A 12,021-nucleotide genomic window follows, 5' to 3' on the forward strand; every position below is an offset into this window, starting at 1 on the left:
AATATTTTTTTTGATCAGAAAATACTTATTTGACTTGCAATAAGCTAGTGATAAGGCAATCGAGATTCAATTTTTTTGCTAATATTAATAAATTAGGTGATTTTTGAATAAATAATAAGTTTATTTATTAGATAGAAATTGATGTCAGGAGCATTAGGTGTATTTTTTTTAATTATATAAAATTTATGTGTAATTACACGAAATATTAGAATAGAACAGTGTTATTACCCTTTTAAAATATGAGGGATATTTAATCTTATTTTTGTAAAAGAATAAACGAGAAATAAGACCCAACTTTGAGGCCCAAAGCTGGACCTTTCATTGAAAAGTTATCCTGTTTGGTTCCTCCCATTTTCAGGCCCAAGCAAAAACTCATCGTCTCTTTCCTGCCTTTTTTAGTTTGTGAGTGGGTAAAGTGACGTTGCTGCTGCAGTAAAATTATCAAGGTGATGCTCCTTTTTCCAATTCTGCCTGCAGCAAGCGATGGCTGGAGGCTGACATGTTCTCGTGTGTTCATCAATGCGGCATTGACGCCCCGTAAACGTGGCATTGTTGTTAGATTATTGCGATTTTTAACATGCCCGCCACCTGTTTGATTGGGATCCCGTAGTCAAATGAAAAGAACCCGTCAAGTAGTTTGAATCTTTTCGCGGAGAATGGATGCAACGCAGCAATGTATTTGAATACCAATTGCCTTTCTGTTGTTACTTTTTGTTAATCCTTTTCCCTTATGCTGCCTTAGAAATTTTTATTCTGTTTCCCTGTCGATGTCATGCACTCGTGTTTCTTGGTATGTTTTAGTACCCAGAAGGCAAGAATATTAGGACGAGTTTTGCAAACAGAACCATTTTTGTAATACTAGCAAGGATTTTTGCCACAAGAATGCATCTCCAGACAAATGACAGTGAAAGCGAGTAGAAGGTGGTGGCATACTCCTATATTTTATTAAGTGGTATTCATGATGTAAAAGAGGAAAAATAAATGGCTATGATGGACAGTCTGTGAAACATGATTGCAACTTGATTGAGAACGTTGGAGGTGTGCATTGCAGGGTTACCTAAGGCATGATGCGTCTTGGCTTATTTGCTTGTTCTTTATAGAAATAAGGAAGTCGAGAATCAACTGCCTATGTTATTCATGTTTTGCGCTTTTATTGAGCAGCTTATTGCTTCCATGTCTAGGATTTGCTTAGCTGATACTACATACTAGACTAGAAGTTATATTAGTATTGATAGTAGATCATGCACTTTTTCCAGCATGCCAAACTCAGTACTACGTGAAAGGATAACAAATGTTACAACATACAGGAAATAAACATTTGCTGTTCTGATGTGAATTTTTTAGAAAGTATATCTTATAGATCACCCTGTTTGTTCATATGGCCAAATTGTGAGAACAGGACACCCTAAGTAGATATAGTTGTCCCTTCAGGGTATGCGCTAACAGCTGTGCTTACGTACCCTCCTGATACTCTCAGGTGTTAGTAGACATTTTCGTTTTGCCTACTGGACTTGTGTCCCTGGGTAACTCACAATAAGGCCTTGTACTAAAGTTTCCCCTATCTTGTCTTTCTTTCTTCTTTTTATGGCTTTTGCAGTCTCTCTCCTTCTTGATGGAACAAGAGGCCGCATCACTTATTGCAACAGCGGCTGGCAAGTAGTAATTTCTATTGCGATTTTCCCACATTTTGGAAGGGCTAGTAATCGTTTTAGAAGGGAAACTTCCCATATCCCACTTGGTCCAGTTTAGTTCTATTGTCAACATTGCTTCAGGATACGATAGAAGCTGTTGCAATTCTTCTTCTCTATACTATTTTTCAATTGCTGCAAAAGAGCTCGCTTCATGGAACTGGAACATCTCTTGCAAATTTATCTGCTCAACAAACACTTGTTTGTGTTCTGGGAAAGAGGGTCTGTTCATTTTGATTCTCTTTGTTGTTCTTCTCATATATAGGTGGGTACATATAAGAGACCACCTTGCTCATGCACATCCTACTCGAACAATTGGTTGTCATCATTACTATTTATGCATCTCTGTGGCTTTAATGGGAGGATGGCTGGTGGTTTAATGGACTCTCTTTAAGCTGTTTATGTCTATTTGAAATTATTATCCTTTGCACCGGGGTGACTTCTGCTTCTTGTCTTATGCATGCACACACACACACGCACATTAATTTAATAATCTTTCCTCATCTAGTCATCCTCAAGTTTTTTCAGTAAACCTTTGTGTTTTGTGCCTCCCTATTTAATGTTAACCTAATTAACTATTAATGTAGGATTGTCATCTTCAGGATGTGGACATGAAATTTTATTTCTTTTCTTCTTTAAAGCTAAAAAATGACATATTTGGTTGTTCAACCGATATACCTTGTGGCTTGTAGCTGCACCATTTTGTAATTATTCAAGTAGATGACTGTAATATTATCTCTCTAGGTATGCATGTTTCCTTTTTTTTCTTACTATTGAAGATATTGTTCGAAAATGACAATGAAGTTGGCCTACTGGCTTAGTAGCTTCCAGTCTTGCGGGAGTTTCTATTTTACTTGCTGCAGCTGTATCTCACTGTTTTGTCACGGCCGGAATTTGACCACAACGCATGCTCTATCCAAGGTTTACTCCTTGGCGAAGGAACGCTTTGGTTGAAGTTCTGTTCTGTATACAATTGCATTTCATAATTCAAAAACTTTTCTAGTTTGTAGCTTTCCTTCCTTTTTGTGTTAAAAGGGTCTTGTTTTAAAGGATCTGTTCATAATGAATTTTAGAAACACATATCTGTCCCTGAATGTTTATTTGATGGAAATTATGAAAGAAAAGGATGTGAGCAACATCATGAGTCAGAAATTCCTTTTTCTATGTATTTCAGGTGTGTCTCTCCATCTGTAGAATCTGAGACTTTGCTGTTATTCATTTTTACTGTAGGGACAGTGCAAGGATGATTGTAAAGTTCCTGAAGAAGAGAGTTGTAGATCGTGAGCTTCTGTAGTATGTGTTGGCACAACTCTGTTTTTGCCTTTCTGATGCTTCTTCTGAGTTGGTGTCTTATGAAGAACTTTAATCTACAAACCATTAATTGTGTGAATATTGCTATTTACAATTTTATAAGCACTCAGGGTCTCCAGATTCTCCAGCTTATAAATTGGTCAAGGGATCTTATTAATGTCACCTGACAGTGCTGAAAGTTCTATAGATTGGTTTCATGCTGGCTTGCTTACCATTGGCTCTGATTGGTGATCTTTGTTGGTTTGTCATAGATGTATGCCGCATGTATGCCTCCCCTCTTGCTGAATCTTGACCCACGTGCATGGTTATGGTCCAAAATGATGGATGTGCTGATTGGATCCTTTGTAATAAATCATATGGTTACCTGAAAAGATATTTTTTTACCTCTTATTTTCTCGATATATTAATTGTTTTCCTCAAATATTTTTGGTTTACTTGAAACATCTTGTGTTTTTTCCCTCACCTTTGCGTGTTTCTCCATTTCTTATGCCTCCCTCCATTTTTCCTTTCTTTTGTTGTGGATTATCACTTTTATTTGTCCTGAGCTTTCTTCTAACTGCATCTAGATTCCTAGTGCATCCCTCATTATAACAATGTGGTTTACTACATTAAAATGTAACGAATATTGATAACTACCTCAAATAACACGATGGTTCTTGGAAAATGATGTAAAGAAGGTGGGTTGACAGCATATTTATTGTGGTTTATTGATTCCTTTCAGAAGTCAAATAAGAGGGCTAACTGGGTTTGCCAGTGGAAGTTGTTTTTATTTTTCTACTTCCTGTTAATGACAATAATAATTGCATTGTTTCCAGCAGTATGTATCAATGGAGAGGAAATTTCCTGAGTGGGTAGATCAGGGAAGAGATGAGTGGCTAACTGGGATCCACCTAGACGGATGGGCTTGCTTGTAATCTGCATGATTTGTCATTGTAGGAAGTTACAGTTTGGCCACCGATAAACAGTTCTCTAGTGGAACATTCCTGCCTTTACAAGAATTTGGATTGGTAACTTGTGGGGCTCTACTGGAGAAATTCTTGTGAAGACGCTTCTGCCGCCACCAGTTACCAGGTATTGAAGTTATGTTGATGAAGAAAGAGTTTGCTTTCAAATTGTACTTTAGCAATAAAAAAGTTCAAGAGCTGGTAGTTTCATGTATATAATGACTACTAGCATTAGATTTAGGAGATTGGAATATGCATGCTTATGTTTGATTATTTGGCAGCATGTAACCAAGATTACTTTATGAAATAAATGGGCAGCCTCAGTTTTATTTCCTCTTTTCCTAATTTCAGCTGCGAATCCCTTGTTATCCTGTACTCATTGCTCTTACCTCCTCAGATTTATCACGTTAGCAAGATAAACCTCTTTTGGGTGGTTACTTTAGAGCTCATTTTGGAGTGTTGGATATGCACAACAGTCAAAGTTTACTCAAGTAATTTGTGAACCTAATTTCTTGTAATCAAGATTGACTGCACCTTTCTCGATTTTGAGTCTTATATTATACCATCTCATGAACGAGAAAAGCCATTTACTCAAGTCAATCTACTTTACAGGTTTACTGTGTACAAGGTATTTCAGCCGTAAACACCGCCAACAATCAAAAGCAGGAACTAATATTATTCAACACACTCACATTTCACACTAATATAATTAAATCTGCTCTTGATGATGAGCTTGAAAGGTAATGGGACAGGCATTCATTCAGTTTTAGATGCATAAACTGCCTAGAATAACTTGAGTTATGCCAAAGTTATGGAAAGGGCCCGGCAAGTCACTTGAGTTTTTGTCAATTTCTGCTACTAGTGGTATCTCCACTTGTGCACAAGTTTCTTTATCATGAATGCCATACACTCTTCACACTCTTTCTCCTGTACTTTTAACCTAAGAAGGGGTCTTGACTAAGTTTGGGCTTTTTCTTTGACCCTGAATGTGGAAAAACATGAATAGAATAATTAGCTTTACTCGAAAGCTACATATATTGGGCCAATAATAATTCATTGTTAGTAGTTATCTATGTGCTCAATCGTTTAGCAATAATCATTATTTCTAGAGGTTGAGACTTCAAAACTCTTTGTTTTATAAGAGATTATGCGTTCGAATCCCACTTAGATGTCATTATTAGTTTGTTTTCATATTAGTTTCTCATTTGTTTCCTTTTAATGTATGTCTTCACGAGAAATTAGATGTATTAATCAATCACTAAATTTTTTTATGTATTTGAATGATGTAACTGCCCATTTCTATTAAGAAAAAGACAAGCAGGTAAGGTAGAGGTTTGGCTTGTGTTCAAGTCAATACCTTCCTCCCTTTCTCCTTTGGTGTCTCTATCAATGAAACTAAAAAACTTTATGAACAAGTTGAGATTGGCCCATGAGAGGCATGTCTTGTGTAATCATAATGACTTTCAATTCGATTTGGTCTTTTCCAAGCAAAGTTCAAAGCATAAAACAGACCATCAAACTATACATGGGACTTGCCTTTGTTCACAATTAAGTGTGCACTTATACATTCACTCTCTCTCACACACACATACACACATATGCATGTGTCCTTGTTTATATATGCAGTCTGTATGGGGGCGATGATTACCATTCTCAGTGCTTACGAGCTAATTAAGCAACGAAAATAGTTTTATTATATATGGAAATCTCTCATTTCTTGTTTTGTTGTTCTAACTTATACTTTCTGTCTTCATCTGAAGTGGGCATGCTGGTAGGGAGGTTTATTGATATTCTATGCATAATGTCTTATTAAAATAACTCTAAGGTTTGGGTTATTGTGCAACCCACTAAAAAAAAGATTGGAGTGTTGCAACCTAGGAACTGCATAAAGCATGTCTGTCATGCCAATAGTTAATCTGGGATTAGGACAAAATATCAATAAGTAAACTTAGCCAGAAAGTTATGTCAAGTAGGTCTATGTTTGGCAGGTAGGTTGAAGGACTAGGGAAGGTAAAAAAGTACAAAATCGCACTGTCTTCCATGAGTTTCTTTATTTTGATTTCTATTGTAAAGACAAGAGTTGATGAGAAGTCAAATATTGTCAGGATCTTGTGTTATAGTTTGTAATTTCATTTACCCATCCATTTCATATATAATAATAATAATAATAATAATAATAATGATATGTTCTAGTCCACTGTACACGCTGCTGAAATTATGTGTTATGGACTAGTGGAGTAGCAACTGTGGTTTAAACCAAATATCCTTTAGCGGCAAGAGACTCTTGTGATTTTGCTTAAGGAGAATTGTAATACGACCTGAAAAAAAAAAATTATATATATAGCACGTGTATAATTATTTTCACATATATATAATGGATTTAAATACATGATGTTATTTCATCAATAAGGTGAGTAGTAGTTGCTGGGAAGTTGATGCCAACTCAATGTAGTAACATATTGGCAACATTTAATTTGACCAACGCAAGTTGCAATATTTCATATGATGTTGAAAGCAACCTTGCAAGCCTGGAAGTTTGTTCATATAGACTTTGGGAATGTCCTTAAATTCAACATTTGAATTGTTATGTCTCTGCTGGCCCTATACATACATACACACATACAAACATGCATGTGCTTAATTGGACATGCTTACTGTGTCTTATCCACTTTGTTTCAGCCACTGTTTTATTGTCCACACACTCACCTTATTCACACATTTTCTTGGTTTCCTGTAAGTTTAAGTTATTAACTTACTATATGGCGTTCAGGGCTTCAATTAGTAGTACGCATTTCATGTCCTGATTCTTTTGGATGTTATACATGTGGTGGATGTATTAAAAATACCAAGTCTTGAGATAATTGCTTACTAACTACACTAACTTGTGAATCTTTTGTCAATTTAGATGCTCATTTTTGTTTCAAATTCTCACATGATTATATTGTTATAGCATGGGTTTTGGAAGTGAACTCGATAATAAAACATGTTTAATTTTCACATAATATAAGTATATAATACTACCAATAAGTCAATTATAAATATTCATTACAACGTTAAGTTATATATAGCACATCAAGTTTGATACATTTAATTCAGAGTAGATTTGGTGGGAGCAAAATCAACCTTTCGTATGATTGTTGTACAATTAAAAACAAACTATCATCTAATTGACATACCGATTAAGTAAAATTAGTTGATTTCAACTGAATTTGATCTGAATAAGAACTTTAAAGTATTGGAGTTTCAAGTAGCAAAAAAAATCGAAAATTATAAAAAAGAAAATAATGGAGATGAGTATTTCTTGTATATTGTTGCAAGGTTGAGAGTAGTGTGGTGGTGGCATCAGAAATGACTCAATGCTTCCCTAAGCAGCCACAAAAGAAAAGAAAAATGGGGACCCTCAGCTTTGTGACACAAGACAACCACCAAATACCCATCATACCAAAAAAAGCCTAATCACACGAACAAAACAAAAACCAACAAAGAAAAAGTTTAAAAATGTCCCACAAACCCAACAAGAAAGCCCACCATGCCCATTGGGCCCCACCCCCCTCCCCCTCCCTCGATTATCTCTGCACGTGAGTGAGTATCCCATTTCCCCCCACCCCCAAAATCAAGTGCACACAACTTCCAAGCAACTGTGGGTCACTGTTCCCTTTGCCTCCCTGCTTCTGGCTTGCCCTTTGCATGGATTTTCAGACCCTAATACCCAGGTGTCTTTCTATGAGAACTGCTGCACAGACATTCCATGTCCCAACATAGACAGAGATTTTGGCACGTTAAACGTCGCGTTACACTTGGAATAACGTTTTCTCTAAACAAAGAACAAATATTTGAAAATTCTACTATATAGTAAGCTAGTAGCTAGGCCAATTAATTAACAACATATATTTAATTAGATCCTAGCTATTTTTTTTTTTCTAACTAGTTTGGCAAGCTGATTTCATCAAGATCGTCCAGCGACAAGAAAACTTCATCCAAGCATGATAGTTCTGCCCCATCATCATCCTCGTCGTTGTACTCGTACACTCGGCAAATTACCCATTTGCTATAGTCCTACATGTACACACAAATTAAAATAAATAAATATAACATAATGTAAGATATCATACCAAATTAATTAAATATATGAACTTACAATAATATTCTTAGAATTTCTTGATCTTCTTGATGAGGTGGATGACCTAGTGGATGAAGTGGAATCAGAGGATAGCCTGTATTCCTGCATTATCCAATTGGTTTTGACGGCTTGTGATCCTGAGGGCTCACCAATGTAGAATGCAGAGTATTTCTTCAACCCAATTACATTGTGGCCATTGGTGGAAGAGTAAATGGGTTCCTCCACCCCAATGGACTGCCAGTACCCACTCCCACTCACCCTGCTTTTCGTCCTCCTGCTGTAGAAGTACCACTTGTTTCCTTCACCCATTGCTTTACCTACGCATGCACCACCACCACCCGATTATATATATATATATCACAATATTATCTACTACATATATATGCACACATACGTACATAAGTATGTAGCTAGTTTTATACGGTGTATGTATGTATGTATGTACCATGTAAGTCCCAAGGATCATAGGGATAAAGATCAAGATCTGGGATGACATCTGGATGGCAGGGCAGAAGCGCCGCCTTGCGCTGGAGGAAATGGACCACCAGCTCCTCGTCCGTCGGGTAAAACCGGAAACCGGGTGGCAGGTTGAAATTGTTCTCTCCCATTAGTTAATGATGAGAAAGAGAGAAGATTCTTGATGATGATCAGATGAATATATGATGTATACACACAGACACAAGTATATGTATGTTTGGATAAGTGTTGGTGGTGTAAGCACAATTGTTGATATATATATATATATGTGTGTGTGTGTGTGTGTGTGATGGGGTGTAGAGTAGCAGTAATGGTAGTGGTGGTGATATTTATAGAGAGAGAGAGAGAGAGAGAAAGGGACTGACGTGAAATGGAAGGTGTTTGATGAGATGAGATGAGCGAGCATGGCTTTGTTTTTGGGTTTTTGTTGATATTTAAGTATAGAGTGTTGGGTGGTGGTGTGCTGACTGCTGAGCTCCCACTCCAAGGCGGCGCCTCAACCAAACGTTGGGTACTTTCCAAGTAACGGGGTCTGTTGTCACTGGAGGGAACTTTGTTTCAGATCTTGGGTGGGGGTGGGAGAGGATGTATCTATTTTGTATCTACATGCGTATGTGTGCCCATATATTTATAAAAGGTTATTTATAGGGATAATTACTCTGAATTCAAAACTTATTGTAATTATATCTATAGCTTTCGTGATCTAAAAAATTATATTTACTATTTTTAATTTGAAATTTACTTTCTTTTTAACAAATAAGTCTCTTTTCAGTTGAAATTCATCAAATTTGTTGATATTAATAAAAAATTGAATGAAAATTGATATCTATCATACATCGATTGACTTTTTACTGATTTATTGTAGGTCAAATATTTTTTTTTTTACTAAACTACCCTTACAAGAGTGAAGATACATCATCATATGCATTAATATGTGAAGATATATAAGGATAATCTCAACATTAAAAATTTTATTTAACATGCAATAAGTAAGTAATAATTCAATCGATGGTAAATATTTTTCGTCCAAATATAAGTAAATTTGGTGAATATTGACTAATAGAGAGATTTATTTGTTAGACAAAAATAAACTTTATTGTTACTAGATGTGATTTTTCAAACAATATAAGATCTTAATGTAACCACATAAATCTCAGGAAAGAGCATTATAATTATGCTTATTATAACTTAACTTAATTATCATATTCTTGTATTTATTATATGATTAAATTATAAAATTTAAAATGAATTATACGACGAAGTTTATTTTGACAAGAAATTTGTGGTTATAGGAGTGAGGGTGATAGGGTGGGTCATCATCACACTTCATGCTTATATCATCAACTTCTTGTACCGTACACGTGGCATTAGGGCTATAGGATGAGATTGTGGGTCTCTGATCTTAGGTGGAAGGGCCCACCTACCTGGAGTGCCCCTAAACCCAATTATTACCATAATTAAGTTGGTCCAAATTATTGGGTTCTTACATCCCTGTTTTTTTTTTTCCTTTTTATCTCAATTTTGTTTCTTTCTTGATTCCCTCTTAATGAGGTTGAGAATGACCCTCACCATATCCATTCATTCTTGCCATTATCAATTCTATACTACACTTTCATGCCTCAATTAATCCCCAATCTCATAATCTTCTCGTTCAATTAAATTAGTCACACCTTGTCGTAAAATAAAATATGAGATCGAACCGATTCAAATATGAAACGAACTTATTTATAACTCAATCATAAAGAGTTATTTCGATTTACATTGTATTTGGATCGTACTGCAGTAACAGACTTACCCTTTTATATAGTATTGATATGTTCAATTTTAAATAAAAATATCTATGTTGGTTGGCTGTTTAGTATCTTTTACCAATAAAATAACAAAAAGAAGAAGAAGAGAAAGATGAAAAATAGCTTAATGAATTGAAGATGAAATAAGTAAATGTAGAGGTTATCAAGTTAAATCTTTCAAGATCTCCTAAATTAGTTGTAGTAATTAATGAAGGGGCAATTGGGATTAGAAGTTGAAATTCAAAAACAAAATGAGTAGGTTTCTTGAAATGCTTACCTTTGCACTTTTAAGGAAAGCATATATATATATATATATATATGTATGATTAGATGATGGAACAATGGTAATTAATTAGATCATTGACAGCATTCGTTGTTAATTGGATTCCCAGTTAACCAACTTTGACCACAAATACGTTACATAATTAATGTCCCTTTCTGCCAATCTCATTTACATATATCTATTTAATTATTAATAATTTGATTTTTGATATGTCGAAATTTTGATTAATTGAATTGGGCACCCCTATAAATTATGAATAAAAATTAAAAATTAAAAAATAATTTATAGAAAAAATGGATCGAAAAAAAAGAAAGAAAAACGGGTCTGAATTTGACCAAACTCAAATATTGGATCTGGTTGGATATAAAACCTATGGATCTTGAGTAGGATAAAATAGATTGGATAAGGTATGAATCTAAGTTAATTTATTTGGGTCGTAGAGTCATTAAGAGATCTACACACATTTATAGGCTTACAATGAAATAGATCTAATGTAATAGAGAGGTAAAATTCAACTAAGAAGGAAAATAAAGATGTAAAAAATTGAATTCCTATAGCATTCTAATTAATATTAAAACTATTATAATAATTTATCTAAATCTATATTATTTATAATTATCATTATTATATTCTTTCTCATAAATATATAATCATGTGGAAGTCATATTATATTAAATATTTACAAATTATACTTGTGGCGTTCGTTTGTATTTGTACCATAATTAAATTAAAATTAATATTTTTATAAAAATAGAAAAATTGATGGATGCGTGAGACACGTGTGGATGGGGATATGCACGTAGGTGGTGTGCAGTGAAGGGTAAGGTACCCCACCCCACCCGCAAACAATAGTACACTGCTGCAGATGACACCATTGAACATTAGTGTCCTCTGTTGTCCTTTAATCACCCCTCACTCCCCCCCCCCCCCCCCATCCAAATTGTTTGATCCATAATTGGTATCTGCTCCATTCAGTGTCCTCTGTTGTCCTTTGATCACATCCCCATCCCATTTGTTTGATCCATAATTGGTATCTGCTCCACAATACACTTTCTTCAATTCTACCATCAAATCACACCATTTTCACGCCCATAAATAATTTTTATACAGAGTAGATGAGAAAAAGAGGAAAAGGTAAAAATTGAGTAGATAGCATTATAATAATAATAACAATTAGGGAAAGTAGTGAGAAAGTGGTGAATTTGTTCGTGTTTGGTGTGACTGTGATATATCTATATATGTTCATTTCAGTGCCAAATGGAAGGGGTCTTAAGATAATACTTTTAACTAACCCATCATTAATGATTAATTAATTAACCATTCACATTCTCATTTCATATCCATCTCAGCAATTAATGTTTGAAAGGTTCGAAGTGATGCTTTAATTTAAGCATCATTACATTCTCTT

The 12,021-nt window shown here is 34.9% G+C and overlaps 1 protein-coding gene and 1 long non-coding RNA gene across 3 annotated transcripts; one reads left to right on the top strand and one right to left on the bottom strand.

Moving 5' to 3' along the window:
- Positions 1-301: 301 nt before the first annotated feature.
- Positions 302-5,104, top strand: LOC148787343 (uncharacterized). Of its 2 annotated transcripts, XR_016066878.1 has the most exons (3): positions 302-4,070; positions 4,341-4,434; positions 4,556-5,104. It is a non-coding gene; the product is annotated as an uncharacterized LOC148787343 (long non-coding RNA). The 2 variants fall into 2 exon arrangements; XR_016066879.1 differs by lacking the exon at positions 4,341-4,434.
- A 2,106-nt stretch (positions 5,105-7,210) lies between these two features.
- LOC105169189 (NAC domain-containing protein 104) lies at positions 7,211-9,029 on the bottom strand. Its single transcript, XM_011089532.3, has 3 exons — positions 8,509-9,029; positions 8,082-8,380; positions 7,211-7,999 (listed from the first exon to the last, which is right to left on the bottom strand). Exons 1-3 carry the CDS (start codon positions 8,669-8,671, stop codon positions 7,868-7,870), a joined length of 594 nt encoding a protein of 197 aa, XP_011087834.1. The 5' UTR covers positions 8,672-9,029; the 3' UTR covers positions 7,211-7,867.
- Between the last annotated feature and the right edge of the window lie 2,992 nt (positions 9,030-12,021).

This window comes from Sesamum indicum, linkage group LG8 (genome assembly GCF_026168435.1).
Source record: "Sesamum indicum cultivar Baizhima isolate 11 linkage group LG8, ASM2616843v1, whole genome shotgun sequence".
In the NCBI taxonomy this organism is placed as follows: Eukaryota; Viridiplantae; Streptophyta; class Magnoliopsida; order Lamiales; family Pedaliaceae; genus Sesamum; species Sesamum indicum.

Excerpts from the sequence above, each read along its gene's own strand:
- LOC105169189 (XM_011089532.3), bottom strand. The coding sequence starts at position 8,671 with ATGGGAGAGAACAATTTCAACCTGCCACCCGGTTTCCGGTTTTACCCG. Across the intron at positions 8,381-8,508 it reads TGATCCTTGGGACTTACATG|GTAAAGCAATGGGTGAAGGA; the intron begins GTACATACATAC and ends GTGCATGCGTAG. Across the intron at positions 8,000-8,081 it reads GAAATTCTAAGAATATTATT|GACTATAGCAAATGGGTAAT; the intron begins GTAAGTTCATAT and ends GTGTACATGTAG.